The sequence below is a fragment of the Centroberyx affinis genome, unplaced genomic scaffold (genome assembly GCF_046629955.1).
Source record: "Centroberyx affinis isolate AG114_WGS23_722 - 3 ecotype Tasmania unplaced genomic scaffold, CSIRO-AGI_Caff_v1 ptg003475l_1, whole genome shotgun sequence".
In the NCBI taxonomy this organism is placed as follows: domain Eukaryota; kingdom Metazoa; phylum Chordata; class Actinopteri; order Beryciformes; family Berycidae; genus Centroberyx; species Centroberyx affinis.
Window position 1 is genome coordinate 882,287 of NW_027281435.1, and position 22,795 is coordinate 905,081.

Genomic DNA, 22,795 nt, shown 5'->3' on the forward strand with positions numbered 1-22,795 from the left:
TCCATGTCATTGGCATGCTCATACGGTTGTCTTGTTTCCTGTTCCTTTTCTTACTTCTGCCTTTGTCCCTTATTAGGACAAGGAAGTGGTTTTTGGTGCTCTGTTTGGTGCTGCAGGTGGCCATGGAGACCTCAGAGGGGTGGCAGGCAGCAACTGCCAGTAAGTCCTAACTGAAAAACCTTTTACAGTATGAGATTCACTGTTGAACTCAACCTAACTAAAAGGTAATCATGGAAAGGTCATCATGAAGTAATGATGCATTACCAGTAACCACTCAGTATGATGCACTATTTCACTTGAGGGGACACAAAAATAGTAACTAATATGAATCAGAATTATTCAGGAACTCCTTGTTAACTATTCGCTGACTAGCAGTTTGTTCCTGATTTGTTCCTTACTCGTTCCTTTGTAACTACTGAGATTGTGTGTACCGTATTGTAAAGTGTTGCCATTATGTCTATCCTAACTATCCCCAACCAGAGCACACCACTCACTCTCACTGTATTGTTCGTTTAACTTCATGTATTGCACCAGCAATACAAGGCCATTTCGCGCTCTATCAGTCACATGCACTGGAAGCTGTTGCAGCAGTTGATTAGACTCAATATATATATCAGGAACTCTGCTCAACATCGGCCTGCTCTACGGAATAATGAATATTATTAATATGCATTCATTGAAAGTGAAATTATTATGGCAGCTATATCATCCACCTACTCATTTCCTCTGTTTCTGTATGTTTACCTGCATCTCTTTCTCTCTCTCTGACTTTGTTCTATAGGTTTATTTCTGTGGTTTACAACCTACTTTGTGCCTTCACCTGCTATTTTAACCAATAAAGATTGAGAGCAAACTGTCTGAATATTCAGACCCACATTTACCTTTGTCTTCCTATGGGAGCGCTCAGCATCCATGTAACATTACACTCCATTCTCCAAAGCCATTATCCTTTGTGCAGGTATTGAAATTAAGACCCTGGAGTATTTGGAGTGTATGATTCCCTGGCCGCTCAACATACTGTGGTTTTCAAAGCAATGACACCAAATAACAGTTATTACTTTCCCCTGGAATGTGCAGTGTAACAAATTACTATTTCAATTTCACACAGTTACTAATAAGAATTAAGTTGCTCTTAGTTTATCACCCTTCTAAATATCAGATTGAAGTTTAGTTATCCAAAATCTTGCCCCCACACTCTGATTTGTTTTTAACCTTAACCAGAAAAGTAATGTAATAAGTAGTTATAAATTACTGATCCTAAGGAGTAAGTAAGTAAGAAGTAAAGTAATAGTATGACTTTTGACCGCTTTTGTCCAATACTACCCCATATTACATGATTTATAATAATGATTTGAAATAATACACTGTAAATTGTATGAACTTCACTGTATTTAATCAGCCAAAATGCAAGAGGTTAACATGTTAACAGTAATGAACCAGATAAACGGTTGGTTCATATTCCTTTAAAATGTCCACAAAATTGGTCTCCCATTCACTATCAGTGGAACAGATCCAGGATTTGTAACAACATCCTCAAGGGAATGCAAAACTTGCCAAGCAAATGTGTGTGGGAAGGAACTCTGTCTGGGAGAGAAGGTGTTCATGTTAACAACTGTAAATCTTACTGCCCAAGGTTATCAGAATAACATGTACATTTTTAGGGTGGGATATGGGGTGGATTTTTCCTTCCATCCCATATGGAGCCAGTAGTGGCTACAGATGCAGATTAGATGCACTCAACATACTGTATATAATTTGTATCATTTTCAGGAAAAAAAATGCTAGCATTGGTTGCTGAAAAATACATTTCCACATTTCCAAATCCATTTCACATGAGGTGCTACGAAAAGATCACTCACCCGTGAAACTGGTGAAATGAAGAGGGTTAACCGCTGCCACTTTTTACTCACATTTGAAAGGTGAGGGTGTTAATGTCAAGTTCTGGCCTTGATGCTGGTTCTATTACTGGATTTGGTAATGTAGAAAAATATTGGTTAAATAAGCTTGAGAGGAAGTGTGAAGAGAGAGAGATGACTTCACCTCAACACCCCCACACCTACCCTGAGCAATGGAAAGTCCCGTTTGTAGGTATGTATGTGTTTGTGTGTCTGTGTGTGTGCATGAATGCGTATCCCCTCTTTTGTCAATTCTCTGCATTCACCTATAAATAACTGACTTGTTGGATGTGATGGTGGACAGCTTCATTAAGGCCAATCCCACTGGAAGCCTTTGCTCCATCAAGGCTCAACTGATGGCTGACAACTCTCTCTCTCACTCTCTCTCTCTCTCTCTCTCACACACACACCTACAAACACGTGTCTCCCTCTGGAAGCACATTGCCCTTTCCACATTTTTAAAGTAGTAGAATTCTAGCATCAATTAATCATGACCACATTAATTTTGAGATATTAGCATAATTACCATAAACTAAAGGGACCATCACGGCAGCCTCTACACTGCATTTTACATTGTGTGCCACTGGGTTGGATTTTGCAGGAGATCTGCTGCATTGCTTTAGGAATATTGCTTTATGGCACAAAACAGTAAGATGGTGCTGTCAGATTTATTTAAAATGCATTATCACCAACGGGAATCTCAACACACTTCACATAATAAACATAGAAACTACAAGCTGGAGTTTCATGAAATGGTAGATGGTGGATGGAGTGAAAGGCCTATATGCTCAAACAAATGCAACATCCTCTTTGTAACAGGATGCAACGCAGGGTTAATTTTTGAAGTGTTAATTTAACACACTAACCACTGGCGTGAGACAGCGGCTACCAATCGTCTCAATTATAGTCTCATTTATTTATGGTTATTACAGGCTACGAAGATATCACATTGACAATCATATATTGTATGTATGATGATGTTTATTTATGTGTATATGATGTTTAAAAAGGCACGCAGCACCATTAAGTTTCAAATATATATATTTTTGAATTTATCATAAATGTAAAGTCTGCATACACCAATATTTCTGAAGTTCCTAATATACTGTAAAATCATCAGTTACTTAATTATATCTTCAAAGCCTGATATAAATAGACATATTGAATTAACAGAAACAGATCTTTTGTTACCTGTTGACAACACACTGCTATTCGATCAGTAACTTTGAGACATTTTTAACTGTCATCTGCTTTGATTGCCATTCAAGTTTCTCAGAAAGAAAGGACATATTGTGTCTGGCTTCCCAGTGAAGGAAACACAATTTCCCCTCACCAAATGGTGGTCATGTGATCTAGTACCAGTTGGAGTCAAAGAGCTTTTGGTTGGAGTGCATCCCCAGGATACAAGCTCCTTTCTTTTCTGCTGGAGTGACACCAGTATACAGAAATCAATCCATCATTCGTAGAAGTCAAAGTCACCCTTCAGATGCAGCTTTCGTGATAAAAATCTCAAGGACTCGACAGAATGCAAGTAGTGACTCAGTTTTTACTGACAGCTTCCTGGGCTTTGTGTATTAAACTTTCCATAGAGTCACCGCTGAAAAGCTGCATAAGCAAAAAGATTGAAAAATAAGCACACATTTTTCTTCCTCAGGTTTATAAAGCACTGTCTGTCAGCAGTACATGTTCTTCTGTGCTTACAGATCACAAGCATGGATTAATGTGGATGAGTTAAATGTCCACATCCGATCAACTGCCATCAGGTATGAGTTCAAGTTCATTTATTTCTATAGCACTTCATCACAAGCATGTGTCAAAGGACTTTATAAAGAATGAGCCTACCTAGATCTAGCCTAACTAATCATGAATCTAAACAGCAATCACAGAACAAAATGATGTAATAGTATAAAGTCTGGGGCTGTTCCAGACCATTAAATGCAGACCCACCCACATAATGTTTTCTTTATATACACCAAGTTGCTTCATTTTACAGTAGTGCTATCAGTTATGAAACTGATAATGTGCTCTTATCCTGAGAAATACTTTCCTGCACTCCCAGTCACATTTTCCATGTTTCTCCCCCATTTATTCTCTGTGGAGCAGCTCAAGACTTTATATACCTGATGAAATTGCAAGTTTGAGCAAGAGTTTGAGTCAGTTGCTCATTTTCACATATATTGATTGGATTGTCCTGGGCTATAGGGCGATGCATTTTTTTGTAGCTGCAGACTGCATGCCAAATGAGAGAAGCACCAAAATAGCATTTTTTTTTCACATACTCACTGTGAACTGCTACCATCGACAAAAACCATCTGACTAAATTCGGCATGAAAGATTTGCAGAAAAATCAAACAGCTGGTCAGTACTTTTGCACAGCACTGTCACTTAGTGCAGATTCAGAATGTAGACTCAGATGGCTATTGATAATTTCTGTTGTACCTTCATGCCACCTAGAGGTAAATTGGTATTTTGAACATGAAAAGGATCAAGAAAATGCAGTTGCTACAAGCTTGACTGTATTACATAATCTTCAAACATTACAAATGTTACGTTCCCAAAGTTATCCAGGGATGAGGGAAGTAAAACATGAAATTAACCGGGGGACAAAGGAGTCAGAACAGAAATATATAAACAAACCAAGGATTTATTAACTCAAAATAAGGTTACAAAAGGCTCAAACCGCCAACTGAAAACTACCTTCTATGAAAAATAAAGAATGCGGTAACACAGGAACAGTTAAACTAAATTAAGACTAACACAAACACAACACTAACAAACACCCTCCCTCTAGAAAGGAGACTAATTTTTACCGACACACCACAACTCTATTGTTAAGACAAACCACACAGCTCGGAAGCTGCCGACTGGCCCCGTCTATCTGTTCCTCCTGGTCCTTTATACTCCAGGCCCTGATTAGTAAGTGCCTAACCGAGGAAGCTGCTTAAAATGTTTACTGAAGGGTAATGGCTAGACAACGGACATCCAGACAGCAATAGGCTACTCACCGTGATGCCACCGGAGATAATAGTAGGCTACAAAATGAACAAAACTGATTTATCCACTAAATCAGTCCTCCAATCTCTTTCTGTCCATATCCCGGACGAGCCACCAAATGTGTTACGTTCCCAAAGTTATCCAGGGGATGAGGGAAGTAACACATGAAATTAACCGGGGGACAAATGAGTCGGGAGAACGGAAATATATAAACAAACCAAGGATTTATTAACAACTCAAAATAAAAGGTTACAAAAGGCTCAAACCGCCAACTGAAAACTACCTTCTATGAAAAATAAAGAAGGCGATAGGTAACACAGGAACAGTTAAACTAAATTAAGACTAACACAAACACTAACAAACACCCTCCCTCTAGAAAGGAGACACATTTTTACCGACCCCGGTACACCACAACTCGAGTATTGTTAAGACAAACCCGCTCGGAAGCTGCCGACTGGCCCACTGGCCCCGTCTATCTGTTCCTCCTGGTCCTTTATACTCCAGGCCCTGATTAGTAAGTGAGCAGTGAGCACACCTTTGCTCACTTACAGTCGCTGCAACGGTAGGAGGGGGAAAGGGCGGAAATTTGAGGAGACACAGGTAAACACAGGAAACACACACCCCACAGTACGGCCGTAACAACAAATATGAATGTGTTGAATATGAATGCCCCGTTAAATATTCAAACAATTTTGAATTTTTCCTCACACCATGATATCCATACCATGCCTGATATCCATACAATGCATACCATGCTGCAGCCTCATGTATCTGACAATAATAGACAAAAAACTAAAACATACAGTATGTCAACTTTGGAAATACAACATGGTTTTCAAGCTTAATTATTTGTCTAAGCTGAATTACAGTTTTTAGATTTATGAGTCAATATCTCAAAATGGACAATCGAGAACATAGCCAGTTTCGCCTTTATGATCACTCAAGTTTCATCTAACCTAGTATTTGAAAGGCAAATTTTCATGTGCATCCCAGAAGCAGGTTTTTACTTAACTGTGGTAATTCCCAGGAGGACTTTTATTTTTTTTAGAATTTTGCTCACTAAACACGTCACCAATGATCAAGTATTACATTAACACCTAATGAAAGCTACATAAAGTCTGAATCAGTGTTTATGAATGTACCATCTAGCTGTTATGAAGCTTTGTTTAGAAACCTGAGTTCTTGTAAAGGCTTACAATTATAATCTTATACAGGCTGCATTACTTTGCATCTAACTTAGTCTACTACTACTACTACTACTACTACTACTACTACTACTACTACTTAGCAACTGTAAAACATGAAAGACAACTGCATTGTTACATGACAAGCTTCATTTTATTGTCTTCCATGGATGAAAACAGAAACTGCGTGTACAGAATGGTAGTCACATGCAATACAAAAATATGAATTTTTACATAACATAAAAAACATGTATTGGCCCATTCTAAAAAAATGTACAGTTTTCATACAGTATTTTGTACATGAAAAAATATAAATATATATACATCTGTAATAGGGAGAGCAGTACCTATTCAAAAATGTCATGATGTATTGTACATATAAAATGTTTGTACAAATATTAAAAGAATCATGTTAATTTGCTGTACATTAAATAATGTATATACATTACATACCATTATATTTGCAACACAACATTTACTGCAGTCTTTCACGAAAACCAACCCTACGTGTTCCAACACAGTACGCTCACGCAGTCACACGTGCACCCACACACACACCCACACTCACACACACACACAACACATAAATACAAGCACACCAACTGAAGCCAGCAATCACAAACAGTATACACACAAGCGCGCACAAGAGGTAATGTTTTAGGAAGATATAGGACACTTTTGCGCCAGGTTCCTGATTTATCTTTTTTTTTGCGCAGAGAATGAAATTACTCAACTTCTTGAAAGGAGGATCTTTCTAAACAACTCATATTATTATAAGGTGCACTTTACACTTTAATGGATGGACACCATTCATTTAATGAAAAAGTCTTCAATCATAAATAACCAGCATTATTCAATTCCCAAGTAGATTGTGAATGATGAAGGGAACTTTTCACCAACTGTCAGTTGGCATACAGTAGTATTCATTATGATTCTTCATCAGTGCACCGCTTTCAAATGTATCCAATCAATTGTGAGTTTATAAGGTTATATTCCAACAAGACGAGATACAAGTGAACATATCACACTGTCCAAGCCTCTGAGACCCTTTTGAATTCAGTCCTTGAGAACAAAAAACAAAACCAGAAAGAAAACACTGCAAATATGATTATTCAAAACCAAACCAAGTATCCCAAAAAAAAGACAGTTCGTTATTGTTTTTTTCCTGTTGACAAAGTGCATGTTGTGTCCAGGCAGACGTGGGCCGCATGGTGACCGTCTCAGCGCATGCCATCATACAACCATATACAACTGAGGGAGAGGAGTCGGGAGGCAGTTGGTTTGAGGACATCGCTCAAGCAGCCTGTCAAACGTGTGTCAAAACCTCAGGGAAAACATGAGTGAGAATGCACAGGTCCATTTGGTACTGGGGTCCATTTTATGTCCAGCAAAGAGTGTGTGTGAGAGAGAGAGAGAGAGAGAGAGAGAGAGAGAGAGAGAGAGAGAGAGGAGCGCCATGTGGTCACGGCCCCAGCAAGAGTAACCACATCACAGCAGCACAGAGAAGGGGAGCAGGCCAAGGACAGGGCAGCCGTCAGCAGGAACGACCACAGCACACCAGTCAGTCTCAGCACAGACACCACAAGCCAGTTATTCACAAGCCTCAGAGTCCAAAAATAATTACAGAACGAAAACAAAAACGAAGGCAGAGAGATTTCAGACGAAGGAAGGGAAGCGTAAAGGGAGGGGGAGGGGGGGACACTGTGGCGTCGCCCCGCCACACCTCAGTCCACCGGTCCTCTCTTCCCGAACGAGAAAACGCAACGGTTAGACATGGAAGATCAGACTGTGGATTAGTGGAAGCAGTGTCTGTTTCAGGCAGAGGCAATGCTTTGATCAATCCTCTAAGAGTTAAGGATTCAGGAGCATGCAAGGCAGACCCAGGCTTTGTTTTGCATTGCTTATGTTTTCAGAGTGACTGCTACAACCTAGATTAGAAAAGAGATAAAGAAAAGAGAGAAAGAACAAAGGAAAACACAAACGTTAGACGGTTAGTGAAAGTAAAATAGGCTTACATTAAGAAAGGGTAATTTGAAAAGGAGCAAGATGTGATATTATATAGAGATAGTTAAAACGGCATTCTGCACTACACTACAAAAGACAGGCCAAGCTTTGTGGGTTCAGTCATCAAAGATAAACTCTTTCAGGGTTTTTCACATTCATTTTTATCACTCTCTGTCCAAGCAGAGCCATTTAACTGGTTTGCATTGTTCTCTTTTAAGAGTCTTCCCTCCAACCTAGACTGTCATGCTGGCATCTCTCCCATCATTGTTAAGTGTACTGGCTGAAGCTCTCATTTGACCACACAGGATCAACGCTGAAGTGCCTCATTGAAGTCTAGCTTGTCGGTTTGACTGATATCATTAAAAATAAAAAGGGTTGCACGTAGTCTTAGAGCAAACAGGACAGAGGTAGAGGTTTCTGAAAGAGCAAATCATGGGCAGGAGGCAGAAATGGAAAATGGAAGAGACAGTGTGAAAGTGAAGATCAATCGAAGTCATGTAAAGAAATGTGTGCATGGAGTCGTGGGGCTGCAGCGAAGTGGGTGAGAAGAGCTGGTACAGGTCCAGATAACAAGGGGATCAAATCCATCCTCAAGTAGAAATGTCCAGGATAATTACTGTATACAAGTGGAGAGGATCACAGCTAAGATATAAACTCAAAAATACTACTTGTAAACGATTTCCCTTATTCTCACATAGTTTAGTTTGTGGTCCCTGACTAAAAAAGGAGCATCAGTGAGAAGCCACTGTACCTTATGGAACCCGAAAACACATTATACAAACCACAGGATCTTTACATGCCATGCTTTCATATGAATGTCATGGATCAGTGCAAAATCAATAGGAGGGGTTAAACCTATACCCCCCCCCCCCTCCTCTCCAACCCTGTCCAGTGCCTTCACACGGTCCTTCCTCTCTAGGATACATACTCTGCAGACTTCCAGAAGTGTCCCGGGTGGGACAGCCTGCGGTTGAGTTTAGGCAGCTTCTCCAGCATGTCGGCCAGCTGGGTGAAGGTAGGCCTCTCTCTCAGGTCGTACGCCCAGCAGGCAGACAGGATCTCCTGCAGAGGGCGAAATGCTTCATGTCAACACACCTGGCAAAAGCACTGATCCAGACGTTTACTGAGAAATGATGATCTGTCTAACACATTTATCAGCTCCCAAAACCTCTGAATCAGCGGAACATGACAGATTCATTTGAAAAGCTGAATAAAGGAGTAATTTCCTGAATGATTGACACTTTAATGCTTCCGCTTGCACTCACTGTGACCTCCTTGCCGAGGCTGATCTCCGCCAAGACATTCTTTATGCCCTCTCCGCTCCCCACCTGCCAGATGGTAGCCTCCACAGGCTGATTGGTGATTGGCCAGTCTCTGGCTTGGAGCTCATACCAAATGGTGCTAAATGGGAGCAACCAGCAGTATGATTATTCCTTTACTTTTGTTGTACTTGTAGTTTAATACTACTTAGACTTGTTATACTTTTTTACTCAAAGGAACTATACACTTAAGCTTACTGGTACTTTTAATGATACTGTAAGTATACTTTAATAAACTTAAAAGTGGTCCAATTAAGACGTTCAAATAAAACTTAGTACACTTTTAGTATTTGTGAGTCAACGTCAAGTATACTAAAACTATACTACTACTACTACTACTATATACAGATATAAACTCATGCCTCTAAAGTTATTTAGTTAACTTAGTATTAGTATTAAAGTTAACTTAAATTATACCTACTATACTTTTATAAAATAAAAAGTGGGCAAATTTAGTCTCAACAAGTAACAAAATAGTACACTTAAAAGTAAACTAATAGATATAAGTGATAGAAGCAGGTACGACCGAACAGTAGTTCCAGTGAGTTGCTAAGTGTCTCTGAGTGTAACAGCTCACCCAAAGGCGTACACGTCTGCTGCAGTGGAGAAAGGGAGGCGGTCTTCATTGTTACCGGGGCTCATCCTGCGCACAATCTCCGGGGCAAGGTAACAGATCCAGCCATGTGGAAGCTTCAGCTTGTTCTCACGCCTGTGAGGGCAGGAATACACGAACATTAACTGCAAACCAATAACAAACCCGTCAATACAGAGTTGTTCACACAGGACCTCATAACATTGAGAATTATTCCCCAACCTCTGTTTTACAGAGGCAATTTCACAAACGATATGTTTTTATTGAGGTTTCCTAAGATCAAACTTTACACACCCCAGATTACACTGCCATTACAAGCTCTGTCAGTGTCATATGTCAAATGGCTTCTCAACCAATGCATTACCAGAAATGTGTGGTACAGTACATGTGTGACCTCCTGTGTGACCTACACCTACTGTCTATCAAGCAATACACAAAGCAAGAATATAAGCAGCAGCTTCCTTATCCTAGCCTTGTGCCTGAAATTACTGGGATATGCAATTGCACAAGATCAGTACTATCAGGGGACCTCAGTCTTAGCAAAAAATACATGACTGCCAAGGGAGATGCCTGCAGGATTAGAGCAATTATTACAAATCACTGGACATCCCCAGGTAATAGCAGTCCTGTGTGCGCAGCACTTTAGCTGAGGTTGTGGTTTTTCTCTCAAGCAGTGTTCTTACCTCCCCTCCTGGACTACTCCAGAGATCCCAAACAGCCCAAAGTCTGTGATCACCACCTTATTGGTGTCATGAAAAACATTCTTTGACTTCAAGTCCTTGTGAACAATGCCTTTGGCGTGCAGGTAGCCCATTCCCTGTAGTGGAAAACAAACAGTGACAGTGCATGAAGCATAGTCATATACTGTAGGGTCTGATTCAGACTGTGTAAAGTGATGTGGGTCTTAGGTGCATTGAGATGTGCATGTTTGAGCTGTTCCTATTCAGACTTGGACAATTCACACTGAGGATTTTTGGTGTGGATTTGTTTGCTCATTTTTTGTCATTCCCATTGGTATGGACTTTTCTCCCACTCATGTCTTTTTACTGTGGCATTGCCTTTACATGCAAATACCATGCACATGAAGTCTGAATTGGCAACATACCCTTAGGACATTCATTTTATGAGAACACATTAGAATAGATTTAAAAAAAAACATGAGATGACTTAAGCTATTCTGTATTTGTGCCTATGGGAAACTAGTGAAAAGAAGTTTTATATCATTAATGGCAGCTGCTTTCTACTCAACTCACTAACAAGCCACTCGTCAGTCGCACTGCTCATTCACTAGAAAATCATTGCATTGAAACACTTGTTATGGCCATGTCTACATCACATACAAATTGAATGTTTGTGGAATGTTGTCTTTTCCTAGTCCTATAAATTTGTTCTTGTGTGCTCGGTGCCCTGATGCACGCAGCTGATGGCACCGATGACATTTGGAAAGCAACACAATGGAGTCGATCTTTGATGGTGAGTCTTTGTGCGTCAGTATCTGACCAATATATTCTTTGATGTGTCTGCTCATTGCCACTAAGGACTGCATCAGGCAGCAGGAGACGCAACCTATCACCAGGATGGAAAGGGCACATGTTACCCGGAGTAACATGAGAGGAATTATGGCTATGTGATCTGGCACATCTACAAATCAGGGGAGCAGCTCAATGAGGCCCTATCGATGTGCAAACACTGGGCGTCTGTTATACTCAGCAGATTTAAATGACTATTTGGCACCCTGTGTGCTCTGGTGGTGCTGCCTCCTTTGATGAGCTGCTAAAAACTCCTTCATCATGTTTTCTTCATTGTGGAAAGTCGTCAAATTGCTTTGAATAATATTCCAATTATTCAGAGTCCAATCAACAGGGTTACACAGCCTAATTCATGTCCTTAAGGTTTTTGTCAATCAACAATTCGTATCCTATTTGATGCCTTTGGTGTTATTAGTATGCAGATTTTTTGCTTTACATCATGAAACCAATGGTAGTGCTAGACATATTGCAGGGTTTCTGGTATGCAAGGAAAGATGCGCACAACTGGACTTAAATAAAAGTCAGATATCATAATGCTGGACAGGGCTTGATTTACATTTTTATCATCTCATGTGTGTATAAAACTTGAGTGAAACACTGCTGTGCAGTGTTTAAGTCAAAGTCTGAACTGGACCCATATAGAATAAAGCGCACATAAGGAAGATTTTGAATAGACAGAAAAACTCACCTTTACAATCTCTTGAGCGATTTGTCTCGTCTTATTAATATCCAGAGTGTTTTTAGTGTCTCTAACAACTGAATACAGTGTCCTCCCTTTACAGAAACTGGGAAGAGAGAAGGGGAAAAAATGGAGATGAAAACAGATATTCAGGTTGAAAGAGAAGGTGATCATTTTAGAGGTGCGTTTGTGATTTTTCCTCTCACCTGGTGATAATGGCTAGGTGGGGTGGAGCCATGCACGCCCCCATGAAGAGGACCACGTTCTCATGCCGGGTCTGTCTGTAGTTCATCACCTCCTTCTTAAACAGCTTCAGGTGGTCCTGGTTGTTCCCGTCGATCTCCAGAAGTCGGATGGCCACCTCGCCATGCCACCGACCCTTATGCACTTTGCCCCAGCGGCCCTGGATGAACAAACAGCAAAACAAATTGCCTTTCCAGGAACATCTACGATTAAGGTCTATGTAGAATTTCTTGATTTTGTTTGCCTGATAAACCTTACATGATCCTCAGTTTGTCCGCTCACCTTTCCTATGAGTTCTCCCAGGTCCAGCTGCTCAAACGGGATGTCCCACTCCTGCAGATACACGCTGGTCTGACTTGCCTTGCGGGAGATGGGGCCTTTCCACTGGCTTCCCCGAGAGCTGGGCAGGTCATCCAGCTCATCGCCGTCACACTCGCCGTCTGAACCGCCGTTCATCCCGCTCTCCTCCCCTTCATCCTCGTCCTCCCCGTCATCTTCCTCATCCTCGTCTTCTTCCTCGTTCTCTTCCTCCACGTCTGGGTCTTCATCTTCCACCTCAAGTTCCTCCTCCCCTTCCTATAACATAGATGGTTTTGTTATTCAAACATGCATAAAAGGATAAAAGTTTAAAGTTTTAGTCTACCCAAAACTACCAAGATGTACCCACTTAAATACCTATAACACATAGTCAACATGAAAAGGAAACATGAAAAGGAAATGAGCCTTCATGAACAATACCTAATTGTGATTTTCTTTTAAGTCTAGAAAAGATTGGCTGCTTCTACCTTTAAAGCTATATACTGGAAAAAGGTGGCATAATGCAAAACTGTACATGAATGCACCTTGTCCCTGTCTTAATGTGTTAGGTACTGTTTATCATAGTGCCTTGTGGTTTGCTACAAATTGTAAAGCCCTTAATCATCATTGTACACTATATTCTAGGACTGGTTGTCCATTTTAGGAATGCTTCCTCCTTCTGTTAATCAAACATTAATCAAACATGTGAAGTCAAGTATAGACCCAGAGTTCTTCCATTTGGGCAAGAAAGCCTTATGATCACAGAAACCTCTGTATGAAATAGCCTGCAGAAGTATCAGGTTACTCTGTCTGAGCTCAAAGCTGTTGCCAGAGCTAAGATGAGTCGATTGAAAAAAAGACCATGCTTTGATTAAGCTGCTGTCTGCGGTTCCTCTTCCATATATACTGCATAGAGTAGGCATTTATTGTCCTACTGTGAATGTGTTTTGATGTTTTATATTGTTTTTGCTTTGCCTACATCTTTATGTGCTGCTTCCCTTGGCCATGTCACAACTGTAAAAGAGCGATATTTGTATGTCAGCACAACCGTGCTGGCTAAATAAATAACATCATCAACCCAGATCAGGTTACGTCAACCTGGTTTCAACAAACAAATGTCAATACAATGTGCCGAAGTGAATATATTAGATCAATTGCTCTTTTATCTGCTCTTAGTCCAATTTCTTATAGTCTCTAAGTAGTAAATTTGACTCACATCACTATGCTTTGACAGTTTACTTTATCCTGGTGCCATAACAAACATGTGTGTTTATGATAAACATAAAACTTGCGTCTGAACAGTATTTCTTGATTCTCCCTCATGTTTTGATATCATTCATCCAGATATTCTTCTGTCATCATTCTCCAGCAACAGGTCAACATTTTCAGCTTTTTCTACAGTTTGTTAACGGACCATTCTGCAGGCCGTGGCCACAGTGGTTTGTGTCAGTCATTACTCTGTACGCCTTACACTGACAACTGGGTCTTTTAATGCTTCAAATCAGTTCAGCAAAATTTCTGCTTACCACCATGCAATCACTGATGGATGACAGATGGATGACAAAGACAATTTCAGTCTTCATCAACATTGTGTTGTCAGACTGGTTTGTCATTCTGTGTATCGTGAAACCCTTTCAATGACACACTGAACTAATTGGGATGCAAGACATTTCAGAAAAATCTGACACTGAAGTACAATCTCATCAATATTTAACAAACTGACAGTAAAACCTGTCACTAAAACACATAAACTGGAATTCAAACTGTAACATTACCTCTTCATCTTCATCTTCAACCAGCTCAGCGTGTATATCATCAGCCGACTGCTCTATCTCACTGCTGTGACACAGAGAATTTACATCAGGGGAGTAAAATACATAGAAACGCACACCAGTCAAACTATACCATCTTGGAAACAGAATATTTATAAGTGAAATGGACAAGAGGGTCTTACACAGTGTCTTGGAGGATATCCGAGTGCAAACTAACAGGACTGGAGACGTCTGTAGGAAATAAAAAGAAAAACAAAATCACGGTTTGGAAAGGAATAACTTGAAATGATATGATCTAAATTGTTTTCCATGAGAACAGCCAAAATCGTATTCCTCTTGTTTTTTTTTTCTCCTCTTCCTTTAGGCTCTGGGCAATAACATCATGTTGTCAACCACAAACATAACAAGACCAAACATGCAATTCCCACACATGCCAGGAGATGGGGCCAATAAAAGCTATTGAGAAAATGGCTCTCATCAACAACATGCAGAGGGTAGAGAGAGCTGATGGGACTGGAGAGTGGATGTGATGGGATTGGTTAACAATGCAGCATGACAGTTTGGGACCGTCAACTCACCAGGGAAGATAAACTGCTGTCTATGCTGAAAGTAGCAGGCAGCTTAGGCAAAAAGAGAGGGAAAGACCGACAAGCATGGTAGGGAGAGAGACTCTTGGTTAGAGAAGCTTTGAATTAAAATAACTTTTTTTATTCCACAAACGCACATCCACAAGTGTTCGTCAGTGTTAGTGGTATCATGTATGGAGAGAGAAAGGGAGAGGAGGATTGTTTGCTGCTCCTTCCATTCAATACAGTTAAACTGGAAAAAGTGATTCAGGGAAATGCGTAATCAAGAGTAATAAGAGGCACTTTTCAATATGTATGTGTGTCTGTAGGTGTGTGTTTGCATGGGTCTGTCCAGCTATCTGGTTGTGTATATTTGTGCGGTTCCATATGTGTTTCCGTATCGGAGCTCCTTTGAGCCTTACCGGGGAAGTGAAAGCGGCTGTCCCGATGGCCTTTGGGCGAGGGGTTGGGCGGCGGAGTGGCGCTGGGCGGGTTGCTCTGCTGGAAGGGAGCTGGGGAGGAAGGCGTGGACGAGGTGGTGGAGGACGGATTACTGCTGGAGTCTAGCTGGTTCAGCACTGGAGGATGATCCTGGTGAGACATGTGTGCATACAAACAACACTGATTAAACTGTTTAAAAATGCTACATGTGGTGCCTTTAAACACAGCATACTGCGGGTTGAAGCAGTTGCATTGTATGGTGTAATGCAGAACTCATAAACCTTTTCACCTTTTTGGTAATGGCCTTTGGTAGTGTGCCAAACTGCGGTGCTTCTAATGGCCGGTCCACTGGGTTGTTGATATCAGATGGAACAGACTCAGTCCGCCGAATCTTGGCGACTAGAAGAGAAATAGGTATTGTCACGCTGTATATGCGCAATACATCGTTTCCACCAAATGCAAGGGACGACACAAAAGCTGTAGAGGAGCTTACTTGGCAGAAAGGAGATTCTGCAGGATGGAGCTTCCTTTGTGCATTTGTTGTGGCACTTTAACCTGCGGACAAACAAGGCAGAATTGTAGACAACCAATATACAGTAGGTGCTATATACTCAGCATATAGCACCTCAAAGAACCCTCTTCTTATGTCCAGAGATAGTCGAGGAGTCAGATCCCCCACCTCTAGAATCACATGTGCACCCACTGGACTAAAATGGAATCCTGCTAGAGCTCGCTCTCCTGTGTCGCTCTTACTCGGTCTCTAAAAAACACTACAAGCCGAGTGGACTGCCCACTTAAAAAAGCAAGCTCTACTCACCGACAGTGTTTGCACTTAACCCCGAACATCATGTTCTTTTGGCACACCTGACACGTCTGCGACAGCCAGGACTTGGTCGAAAACCTACGCAAATACAAGCAAAGCTGTTAGACCCATTACATGACATGGTTTCATAGAGAATTACTCCTAGATTGGGTGGGTTTGAAGTATTATTGAAGAGGTGTTATTAATAGGGTTAAATAATTATTGCGCTCATAATAAATCTAGCTTGTTTGCTTTATCATTATATAATCTGAGGTTAAAAGCATTGAGTATAAGCAGAAAAACGACCTGTGTGTGACTGCTAGGCCGATGTCTCTCCTCACTGCTTGTGGGGAGCTGCGGTGCACCGCTACGTTATCTAGGCAGAGAGAGAGAGAGAAGGAAGGAAGGAAGGAGGGGAGGAAGGAAGGAAAGGACAGAAGAAGAGAAAGATTAAGAGGAGAATTGGGTTTCTTTAGATGGTATCTCATGAAGTGACATCAGTGGTTAATCACATAAAAAAAAAAAATACCGAACATTTAAACACGTAGAATTTGTCATTAAAATAAGGTCAAACATTTGGGATATGATTCACCCACACAGAAATCATCATGGGCACCCAAAACATTCAGTCACACTCATCCCAAAAACACAAGCATGCACATGCAGGTCCATGTGCACATACAACAGACAGCATGAGATTTCTGTCTAAGCCATCAAATAAAGAAAAGGAATCATATTTTTTCCCCAGAACCAATTAGATAACAAAATTCTACTTATAAAGTCCAGAAATCCCCACAGTCTTAGACAGACCGGTCGTCTTGACTAAAACATTCTAATGAGCTTTTACAGGTCAACCATGCATATCCATCACATTTAAATCAGCAGAACAGTGCATAACTCACTCTTGATGCTGCTGTGCTCTTCCATGAGGGTGGGGGTGCCAGGAAGGGTGTAGGGTGCTGTGGTGGCAACGGGGGTGGCTCCGGGGGTACGGGCAGACATGACCGGGTAGCGAGAAGGCGAGTCCTCACATCCATTCCCATTGATTTGCATATTCAGGAACAGCTTATTCTTTTTAACACACCTGGAGGGAAGGAAAGCAAGCAAAATATGGACTCTTAGTCGGACTACACTGGCAAAAACAGAACTACAGCATCATTTGTATTGCATGCTGTGTACACACACATATGCACATACAGAGTCATGCTTGGGGAGAAACATCCATATGTCCATTTTTCCCTTAACTGCTGTTCTGTCAGACCTGTGACCTGTTTTCACAAGCCACAGTTTACACTCTCAGATCGGCATTATAATGTATGTGCAGCGCTGGGATCAACTTGCAAGATCATCTGGCTGGCGAGGCTGTATGTCAGAAGCATAGGATCTGTGTCGGCCGTCTTTACTTCTGCCTAGTCATGTTACAGGCTTTGTAGTAAAGCTTTCCATAAACGGACAGGATATTATGGATCAACATGTGGTGTGTGTATGTGTGTGTGTACGTGCACATCTAATCACAATAGAGGGAGAGAGAGAGAGAGAGAGGGAGAGAAAGAGAGAGAGGGATTTTGTGTGTCTTGCCACCTCTGAGCATTAGTCCTAGGAAATGCTTCCTGTTTTGACATGAATCATAATCTCTGGGAATCTGTGGGGGGATTAGCTCCAGTTATATACACAGGGTAAAGGAGCAACAGGCAGGATGTGAAAGAGAGAGACAGAGAGAGACAAAGACAGAGAGAGAGAGAGAGAGAGAGAGAAAGAATGTGAGTCTATCTGAGTGAGTGTGAGAAAAGCGCTGCTCTTTCCCTGACAGTGTAACGGTGTGGTGAGACGAAAGTGTGTCCACATTACTGCAAAACCACCATGACCGCGCTCATTTTAAGCAGTATACAGCACCCTCTACTGCTCTTTGTAGACTTTTCTACAATGTTTTCTCCCTCCTGTTCTTCACTTGGTATGGGGAAATTTTACAATTAAACGTTCTGCCAAGTTGTCCAGTGTTCAAGCTGCAAGCATAGTATACACTTAGGTTTTTCTATGCCATGTGAATATTCACCTCTGCCTCTCATAGCCAGAAAAAAAGAGGGAAAAGAATGGTCATGTCAACAGTTTTGGCTACATAGACAGATATATAGATATATAGATAGATAGATGGCTACATTCAGATAAACATTCTATCAATCTGCTTCTCGTTTATTATCAAAATGTACAACTCTAGGCTGGATAATCACAGATTATGGCCTTGGTTTTTATCATTGAGAGAAGGTTGTTCACAACTATAATAATGAACTAACTATTATTGGTTGACCATTATGAACAACATATATGAATTCTTATATGAATGGTATTCACTTTTAATTATCAGTAATAAAGTAGCCAAATTTCAGTTTACACTACAACATTAACTCCAAGTAAAAATCAAACAGCATATTGCTGTTAATAAGAATATTAATTAAGGGGTTTCAGCTATCAAAAGAATTTAGAAATTGCATTTATTATATTGGTCGTTAGGGAATGAGGAAGGGAATCAAAGAAAACACAGCAAATGACACCTCAACATCAGCCTGTACTTATGACAGCCTAATTTCATTTTAGAATTGCAAAGAATGGCCAAGAATCAAAAGCTAGCTAATTAAAACCTGGCTAAATTTGGCCAAGGTAGTACAGCTCCTCACAGGACCATTTCCCACACTCTTCAACGCCCATAAACTTGTGCTAACAAAGCCAACTGCGGGGATCTGTTATAATTATAATGTGGTTTGAAGAATCCCATTAAGTTACATCCCTAGTTACCTGCTTATAAAAAGCTCTAGTCAAGGTGAATTTGTTAACTAGTCCAATAAGAAGCACCTACTTGTTGGTGGGTGGGTCTTCGATGCGGTTGCCCAGCTGGGACTCGTGGCTTTTGCTACGGGTCAGCGTGATGTTGGGAAGGAGGTGCAGCACTTTCCGGGACGGAGGCGGAGGGGTGCAGGGGGGCTTGAGTCGGTGACGCCTCTTGGAGGGCGGAGTTATGGGTGGAGTGGAAGTGTGTCCGTGGAGCCTGGCTGTGCGGGCCAAGGACATGGGGAATGGATCTGTGAGGGCGCTGTCGCCGTAGATATACGACGCCTGCGTCTCGGGAGTGGGCGCCGCCGACACAGAGCCCGAGCGGGGATGGGAGCAGGCGGCGCAGGGGGTGGATGGGGTGGATGGGGTGGTGGATGGGCGGGCCAGAGGTGAGGGGCTGTGAGGGCGGATTGGAGCCCCCATGCTGGTTAGCTGGTCTACGGTCAGTAGCGAGCCACTGTCCCTCCTGGTGGGCTCGGACAGCCAGGGACCTCCGTCCTCCCTCAGCTCGCCTCCTGATCAGGACAACACAGAAAAAGAGCGTCAGAAGTAGAAAACCCCCAGAACATCAGATCAGGGAGGCTCTCCTGGAACAAACACACACCTGATTCAGTGGCACTCTTCAGGCAGGAGAGGGCAGCACTGAGTCTGGCACACTCTTCTGAACTGGACCCTAGTCTTCTCATGATCTCCCGCACCTGAGAACCTGTCATCTGCAGTAAGGCATCCAGGGACAACTTCACTGGCACTGCCTGCAGACAGGGAGACAACAAGACAAAGTGAGAGTGAGTGATCAATAATGCATATTACATGAGTCGAAACACAGACAATATACTGTACAATACTGTCATAGATCTGTGGGAAGCTTTATAATACTAAAGAAATAAACAAAAATCAATAAAACAGATTACAGCCACTTCCCACTGTAATCAAAAACGTGCCCATCAGTCAAAAGCAGTGTAGACTGATGACTTAAAATGACCGTAATTGGAAGAGCTTCCCAGTTTAGGGACCAGTGGAGTAAGTGAGGAGGCAGGTATACTACTGAGGGGAAGTGGCTATACTGTAAATTATACTGTATAAATTTCAATGGTAATCATGCTGATAGGCAAGTATTTACCAAAGACTAAGGAAAACAAAGTGGATATACTCTACGCCTATATTTACACCTTTGATTATGCCACTAGTGAGGCAGAGTCACTCTGTCAAACTGCAGTGGTCTCAAACACAGGATGAGAAGTCAGCATGCTATGGAATCAAATCGTTCATGGAAGGGAAACAACCTCTGACTTGTGCTGTTCCTGGAAATCTGTGGTAATCCTGTTTGTTTAGGCTATTTCATCAAATACCACTTATTCCACTAATCTGGCACTACAGTTTATACTATAGACACTATCTTAGGCCAGTATCAGTGGATATCATCACAGTCTAGACAGCACTTGGGTCCACTAGACTCTATCATCATCTATGGGCTTCATACTCCACATGGGCGTCCTTATTCACTGTTGATTTAATCATATTATGGATGTACTCATAGCAGTCTGCAATGGTGGACAAAGTACTAGGGCTGTGCAAAAAAATTGATATAGCTGAGTATTGCAATATTTTTTTCCATGATACTGTATCGATTTTCCAGCCCCTCGTATCGATACATTAAAAAAAATTATTCATGTTTTAAACAGATTTAAAATGTCCTTAAATTTCCCTCAAATCCCTTTGAATTAAATAGTTTTGACTTGTCTGCTGAGTTATCAATATAATGTGATGTACATATTAGACTACCCAGGTGGTACACAGCAAGTTGTATTTTCAGCTCTATTTTAAAATTTTCAGTAAATTATGTATCGCAATGTATTGTGATACAATCGTATCGTGACCCATGTATCATGATATGTATCGTATCGTGAGGTCCTTGCCAATACCCAGCCTTACAAAGTACACACTCTGTTCCTACTCACAGATTTACAATGGACTAAGCCAATGTTGTTACATTACATTTACCGGACCCTCTTACTCTTATTCTTACAATTTAACAATGAGTGAGGAGGCAGAGGGTCAGAGGGTTACGGCTGGCCTCTCTAACTGCTGGACGACTCTGCCTCCTCTGGTGATCCATTCATGGTCACAGATTGTTTCCTCTAGACTACAACTCAAAACTCATTTTATAAAGTGATCCCATGATTTTCTTACTTATTAGTTCTAACTTTATGAAAGTTGTTTTTGCTTTAATACCATACTCTGTGTGTGTGTGTGTGTGTGTGTCTGTGTGTGTGTGTGTGTGTGTGTATTTTGTTTATGAAAGGTCACAGGTCTCCTGGCTTGAGTAAACATGATGGCAGCTATGATAAAAGTTGACATATGGATGTTTCTCTCCAAATGTAGAGTGGGAGTAGGAAGATGCAGGTCCTCACTATATGAGGACTGACTGATTATAATTGACCATTGGTCAGTGTAGGCTTAATAAAGAGCATGAATCCATTATTATTTTATCATGTAATGAAGAAACACAGCCAGTGAAATGTAATAGTTACAGTTTCTTGGCTGAGGTTTTAAAACAAGTAGAATTAGGAGATATGATTAACCAAACTAACGACTTTGCAAACAAACCTTGACCCTTGTTAACTACAATTAGCTGACAAATGACACCCTGACACACTGACTATTAAGACTACAAGTCCTGTAACAAATCTATAATGATAAAGTTAATAGTTCTCTCTCTTAGCAATGTAACTGTTCCTTCCCTCATTCCAGTCCTTTATATACGCCCCTGTCATCCATTTATGAGGGAGTGAGAGATCCAGGAGAGAGCAGCGGAGGACCTGAGGGTCGGAGACGAGACCCCTGACGGAATCTGAGGCAATAAGGATGTCAGCCTTACAAGCCAGAGGTCCTCCGCAAACTATTTACTACCGCTTGTTTCCTCCCCTTCCTCACTGCCATTTATCTCCAACAATGAAGTAACTTGGAGGAAACAAGAGAGGGAGAGGAGAAGAGCGGAGAGGAGAGGTGAAACTGAGATAGCTTCAGAATATTATCTTAAGAGATGGACCTCAATAGAGCTTTTTAGTCAATATGTTTATGCTGTAGATGTAAACAGCTTTCAAGGGACTGGATCTTGAAGGTTTATTTTTATCAACAGTTATCATTCTGAAAGTCGTTTTTCCCCCTCACTGAAGATAATTTCATGTTTAAGAAGCATAGCATCTTATTTGGCTGTGCTGCACACGCATCAAATAATCATGTCAATCTTCAACCGCTGGGACAGCAGGCAAGATGGCAGCGCAAACAACAATTTCTGGATCACAGAGGGAAGTAGGAGGTAGCGGAGGGAAGGAGGAGTTTAGGATGTTTTTGGACATGGGAAGTACGCAGTAGCTTATCAGTTAGGTTAAACCCTTACTCTGAGAGGGCAAACAGTGATCGCAAATCTAGGACAGCCTCCCACTCGTGTGTACAGTGTAAGCAAAAGCAAGCACACACACACACACACACACAGGCAGGGGCGAGTGATGTGATATCCAAAAGTGGCTGTGGGCCCTCCCCTCCCACCTCCACACTCCCAATAACATTACAATTTTAGCACCATGAACAGCATAGCTTGCATTCTTGATAGCTCTACTGGGGCCTATATTATCGGTCAGCATTGCTATGT

General features: G+C 41.4%; 1 protein-coding gene across 1 annotated transcript; it reads right to left on the minus strand.

Moving 5' to 3' along the window:
• Positions 1-8,992: 8,992 nt before the first annotated feature.
• LOC139661198 (kinase suppressor of Ras 1-like) lies at positions 8,993-19,895 on the minus strand (the record flags this gene model as incomplete). The annotated part of the gene is made up of 18 exons (XM_071539590.1): positions 8,993-9,139; positions 9,343-9,478; positions 9,974-10,105; positions 10,672-10,805; positions 12,206-12,302; positions 12,403-12,599; positions 12,722-13,015; positions 14,512-14,575; positions 14,691-14,739; positions 15,087-15,128; positions 15,497-15,665; positions 15,805-15,914; positions 16,009-16,070; positions 16,333-16,416; positions 16,624-16,693; positions 17,220-17,401; positions 19,169-19,658; positions 19,748-19,895. Coding segments are annotated over 18 exons (2,607 nt in total), but the record flags the coding sequence as incomplete, so codon positions are not given.
• Between the last annotated feature and the right edge of the window lie 2,900 nt (positions 19,896-22,795).